The sequence below is a fragment of the Lytechinus variegatus genome, chromosome 3 (genome assembly GCF_018143015.1).
Source record: "Lytechinus variegatus isolate NC3 chromosome 3, Lvar_3.0, whole genome shotgun sequence".
NCBI lineage: Eukaryota > Metazoa > Echinodermata > Echinoidea > Temnopleuroida > Toxopneustidae > Lytechinus > Lytechinus variegatus.
The window spans coordinates 44,598,686-44,605,247 of record NC_054742.1 but is presented as its reverse complement, the minus strand read 5'-3'; the positions used below and the strand labels follow the sequence as shown (position 1 = coordinate 44,605,247).

Sequence of the window (6,562 nt, the reverse complement as noted above, 5' to 3'; positions counted from 1 at the left end):
TTTTATATGAACGAGCCAGTTCCATCCAAATGAGAGAGTTGATGGCATCACTCACTCACTTAAGAAATAGTGAGTGAGTGATGTCATCAACTCTCTCATTTGGATGTAACTGGCTCGTTCATATAACTATTTTGTTGAAAATAAGCATATTTCATATAATAAAATACAAAAGACTTTTGTATTTTATTATATGAAATATGAAATATTTTGATTTTCTTGTCACTGTCATGTAAAATAAAGTTTCATTCCTCCCTAAACACGCGGAATTCCATTATTTTAACATTTTGTGCTTCAGGCAAGGAGGTCCTAATTGTCAAATTCGTAAAAAATGAAATATTGTATAATTCAAACAATAAAAAACAAAAGAAATAGTGAGTGAGTGACATCATCGACTCTCTCATTTGGATGTAACTGGCTCGTTCATATAACTATTGTGTTGAAAATAAGCGAAACTTTGAAATGTCATAACTTTCTCATTTTACATCCGATTTTGATGAAATTTTCAGCATTGTGCTTGTCTGATTTTTCACTATTGATTCAAATCAACATTTTTCTGAGGTGGACTTGACCTTTAAATGCTCATAACTTTCTCATTATTTGTCCGATTTTTCTCAAACTTTCTTTGTTCTTATTCTTGGATTTTCTGTTTCGACACAACCCTATATACTAAGGTTTCATTCCCCTTTACCAATGAAGTATTGGAAACAAAACGATACTCTTGATGGGAAGTAATTCCTGAAATGAACCCCTAAGCAAGTACAGCGATATTCATTGTTATGTTATGGGTCCGGGCCGTCGGTCGTCGATTTTATACCTTTACACCACCCCGGCGGAGACACCATTATTTTGGTTTAGTATATACGGCCCCACGTACCTGACACCTCGCTTGAATAATTATATAGGACTCTAAACACGACGTAGTGTTGGGGCAAAAGGACATCTTATCATCCCCGCATATTTGACCCTAAACACGTAGCTTTTTTAGCGAAATACCGGGGTGAAATAGGTACCTTTTTCATTATTTTAATGTTTTGACATATCACGTATTACGTAACGTGCCCTATATCGGGGCCCTATCTTACGTGTTTTTTGGTCGCGCATGGTATCCACTCGTCAAGTGCCCCCCCCCCCCGGGTAGCAGACCTAGGGGGACCTAACGTTAACTAGGCCTATATTAAGCACAAAAACTGATTATTGAGAAACACTTTTTTGTACTATGAAGTATGATAAAAATTGTTGTAGGCCTATAGTATACTCAGCATATACGTATATGGAATACGCAGTGAAGTAATTGCCCTTGCTGACTATAATTATGCCTCCGAAAACATTTCAACCCAATGCTGTCCTGGGACCGGGCCTCGGACCGCATTTTTATGTTGTGGGTTTTATGTTGTACCACAGTCCCATTATAACATTACCGGTACGGGGGGGGGGGGGGGGGTATAAACAATTCAATTAAGGAACAAAGGTCATGCATGCATGTTGTCATCACACTTACTTTGGGACCGCCCCTTATACTGGCAGAGCATTGGCATTGCTGCTGAACGATCATGCTTGGCACACGGCGTCGTCCGGCCGTGCGCAAAATAATCGCAGTCTAGATTCTAGTTGAACATCTGTCTGCACCATTTCATGATTGAAGCTGAGGCGAAATGTTGAAATTACTTTACTTGGAACAGATTTTCTCAAACAAGATTTAAAGGACCTTAAATTAAAATGGAGGGGAATATTTTATCTTCACCTGTGGCACTCGTTGAATTCGCAGCAGACGATCAGATGCCCCAACTTCAAGAAGATTACTACGCATCCGACGCTGATGGCTCATTCTTAAAATCACGCCTTGTTTTAAATGAGGAAGAAAACATGCAATTTGAAGGCCAAAAGCGTCGTGTTTCAAGATTGTCCGCAGGAACCAATAATCAGCATTATGATCCAATTGATGTGGCAACTGTTATTACGACCAATGGTTCTGGTAACATTCAAATAAGGGGGGATAATGAACTTGAAAGCAGCGACGATGACCCAATTGAAATCGCCACGGGAAATGGATCTGTTGTCCCCGACGGTCTCGGGAGAGATGAGGACAGCTATCCGAACCGACACTGCCACTCGGCTATGCGGGACACAAGTAACTCACGGGCACAAAAACAGTTGATAATTGCTTGTTGTGTCAGTGTCATGTTTATGATAGCAGAAGTGGTTGGTAAGTATCAATTTGCAAGAGAAGTATGGTGATTTCTGTAGTGATGTCAAACGTTTCCCTGAGTTTTACTTTTAATTCTAATTTCTAGATTTGGTAATTGATCATCATCAATCAGGCATGCCAGGCCTAGGCCAGGGCCCAGGCATTAATCTGGAACCGAATCATAATAAAAAAGCCTAAAATACCTTTCCTTTCCATTTGGGGAGAGTTCCTTTGTGGCACTCATTCAATGAACAAGGTTATGATATGCTTTGTGGTACTGATACATAGACACCCACCCCCCAAAAAAGGGAAAAAGGGGGAAAATAGGATTTTTAAGCCAAGGTTTAGATCTAGCCTCTCACAGTTCTGCAAGGTAATAGTTTTGGTATGGTTTACAAACCTTGCACCAACTTGGTCCAAGAACCACATTTGGCAGTGGATTTCTAACTACATGTACCGTAAGGGCACTAGTATTCAACCCGTCATAATTCAAAGATTTTGACATATTTTCCAAAAATATTTAGAAATATGGAAACTATCTTAATTTCATACCTTTGTTATTTCCAGGGTAATCTGTTGTCGGTATTTTCTTTATCAATCTGTCGACTGTATGCGCGTAGGATCGAATTATGCGCCGATGGCCTTTTGCACTGAATTGCACTAGTATTCAACCTAGTGAGGATAGATAGCAAATCTCAGAAGGGTTTATATTGGTAAATTAGATCTAGATCTATGTAAGTCTCTGGCTTTGATTAATTCCCTGTTTGGTCTCATCTCAAATGGTCTAGTCCATAGTCGGATGGGACAAGGGCAGATTGAGAGACAGGACCATCTTTCATTGCTAGGTTGAATACTAGTGCAGACGGGTTGAATACTAGTGCAAAAAACCGTCGCCGTATAATTCGATCGCCCACGCACACAGTCGACTGGTTGAAGAAAAAAATAACATAAAAAGAATAACCAGCAATTGCTCTTAGAAATAAGACGGGTCTGAAATTAAGGTAAATTCTATGTTTCTATAAATTTGAGGAAACTCTCCAAACGGGTTGAATACTAGTGCCCTTACGGTAGTAGGTCTTGCTAAATGCTGCGACGCCACTTCTAACCTTATATGGCTTGATTTTTCTGTGCGTGGCAGCACGAAATGAACCTTTGAGTGATATCTAACTAGGACCTATATTAGGTTTATGAAGTGTGGCTGTTGCAAATGGAACTCTTTCCATGGTACATAGAGGACTTTTTGGTAAATGGCCAAAGGCAAAAGTGCATCATGTCCTGATGTCCATCATTACCATCTGTCTACCTCGATGTTCATGTTCACTACCGCTACACACTACGCTACACCTACGTGTACCCGAACATCAAGGTGGTGAACATGCTCTGATACATGTACTCTGTGTGACAAAGGTGGGATTTTATGGCGGAAAATATAAAACTCATGCACCAACACGACTAATAATAAAAAGAATAAAAAACTTATCTCCCTACTCTTCATTCTAATTTCACTCCATATCTATCCTCCTCGCACCTATTAATTCACTGCCAATTCCAAAACATTGCAAACGCAAGTTGTGCATGCGCGGAAATCGCAGCTCAATTTATGAATATTCATGATAGGACTATAGAAACGGAATCTTTCACATTTGCACAGATCTCGTCTGGGACCGACCTTCATTTTTTAAACAAAATCATAGCCTAAATTATTTTCTGACATGTTTATCATTTGATATTTATTCACTCACTGCAATATTACAATGTATTTTCTATAAAATAATTTGATTTTATTGTCATCTGATTGACTCTATACACGCTAATATTGGCAGCTATTTGCATCTCATTAATATTCATAAATATGTAAGTCACATGACCAAAGGTTTTGAAGGTGTAGTCCACAAAATTCAACATTTTTGCACTGAAACCAACTTTTAAAAATGAATTAACCAAACACAACTTCTAAAGATTAGGATACACTTACAGATCAAACTGTGACATGATGAATTTTCAGTCTAGCTAAAGGTACAAAAAAGTGAAATTCAATCCACTATTTTCACACTTTATAACTGTTTTTTACAGGGACATATTTATGTACAAAAGACATGTACGCATGGGGGTTTTGAGGAGCATATATCTGCACGTTTTGCACTATTTTTGCTTTTGAAATGCTGTGAAAGTGTTTGCTACATCTTTTGATCACTATTTCAACAACCCGCGAAAATGTTGGGACCCCTGCAATTCGCAAAAAAATTCTGAACGCAAAAATAACAGCTTATACAGTCTAATAACGTGGAAGGTGAGGATATATTTGTACTAGATATGTTTGTTAAAAGATGTTATGTAATCATTTACATTCGATGAACATGGATTTTAAAGCATTCTTGGTACAGTGGCAGATACAAATTGTGACCAACACGAATATTGTGATACCGCTAATATTTAATCAACTGATGCATACAAAATGCGTATTGATTATACTTGTCAATAGTCGAAAATATATCCTTTGCGATATATAGACAGCACTAGTCATATTTAAAATAATCTAAGCAGATGATTGGTCTAAACTCTGTCATGTGACAAAAGATGTAGTTCCAACCAACGTCACATATTGGGCAATAATGCGATAAATCCTGACATCTGATGTCACAAGCTTGTAAGAATATCCTGACCCATACAATCGTACAGTATCGGTATTTTTCATGGTTTGATGGGTGGAGCTTAAATCAATGGTAGATTGTCAATGTGCATACGGTGTGTAAAAATTCATTCACTGACTACTGGTACGTTTATTGTAATACATGTAGTATTATTTTTGTTGATGCTCGATTGTACTGAGTCTGACCCTCTACCAAAGAGACAGGCTTAAGTTAAAAGCATCACTAATAAACTTTTGGCAAAAAAGAGAAAACAAATAGTCTTAACTCTTAAAAAAGAAAAGAAACCATGCCCCCATGAAATTGTCAAAATTTTCCAAATTCATATCATACAGTCTTGAAATAAATAATTTGGAATGTATACTTCACTGAAAATTCTAGATATAATATAAAATGCTGTGAAAGTGACTATGTCTTTCCATCTATAAAGATTAGAGCACAGAGATTGTATTTTCATTTAGATACAATTTGAGCATGCAGGGACAAAGCCCCATGATATGGTTTGGATCATTATTTTATTTACATGCTATCATGAAATATGCAGAAAAAAAATCCTGTCAATTTTTCATATTTTTGTGAGAGTTGATTCCTCAAATTATACCAAAAAAAATCAGCAACTCAGGAACAATGCCACTTGAAATAAACTTTTTCATGCAAGGACCTATCTAAATGTATGTATGATTTCCACTCTAGATTGTGAAATTGATTTTCCTTTTAAATTTGCAGTGGATGAAAACGTGAATAAGTGCAAAAAAACTTTCTTTCAGACTTGTCAAAATTGAATTGGATTTGGAGATGGGTTAACAATTGTCAGAAAAATCGTGTGATTTACATGTATTCGACCCAGACACAAAGGACACCCCCCCCCCTTGCAAACATCCTGTGAATACAATAGAAGAGAATTGATGAATGGAATTGGCCTGGATAAACAAATTATCAGTGAGACAATGATGTCATAAAGATGCTAATATTAAATGTTACTCTGGTACATTGATCCAATCTTTATTTTTTTTAATGAAGCTCTCAATTTTAGTGTGCTGATTCAGGTCAAAAGGACAGATCAGATAATGCCAGCTAGTGACATAAGGCCATCTGTTATTGAACCAATATCCAATGTCTTAATGCTTGTCCTACAGGTGTACTATGCCAAATTGCTTTTAATCCATTCATTACATGTACTTCTTTGGGTGTTTTTTTCAGTAGTCAATCTAAATATATCTGTTTTTCAGTGGATAGTGGAATTTAGTATAAAGTTCATGTGTGTACTTCATTCATATCACAATTTTGATAGTATTTTCTCCTTCAGATTTATCAGCACTTGAAAAGTGTTTCTTCTTTTTTTTTTGTGTAAAAGTACATGACCCATGATCATGCCGGGGGGGGGGGGCACCCACATACATTGATGGTACGGGGAGGTGTCGCTTTGATAACCCCATATTTCAGACCTAATTTTCAGTTCTAGAGATACATGTACTCCGAATGACAAATGTTCTGTTAAGAAGCTGCCACGTCCTGCTCGCAAGACCCATGTTACAAAACATCTCTGTTCCCCACCTGCCAAAATTGTCCAGCCCGAGCAGCGCAAAGCTAGCTGCATGCAGCATGTGGGGATCATGCATCAGATAGACTACAAAAGTATCTTTTCCCCATTATTTACCTACATACATGTATGGTATACTCTATGTGATGAATGATATGGCTCAATATAAAAACAAATACCTGATTGGCA

At 37.4% G+C, this 6,562-nt stretch overlaps 1 protein-coding gene across 1 annotated transcript in view; it reads left to right on the top strand.

The window, feature by feature from the left end:
• Nucleotides 1-1,536: 1,536 nt before the first annotated feature.
• LOC121411129 (zinc transporter 2-like) overlaps nucleotides 1,537-6,562 on the top strand; it is a 40,786-nt gene continuing 35,760 nt past the window's right edge. The window contains 1 exon segment of the mRNA XM_041603660.1: nucleotides 1,537-2,203. Coding sequence (XP_041459594.1) covers nucleotides 1,717-2,203 — 487 coding nt within the window. The 5' untranslated portion in view covers nucleotides 1,537-1,716.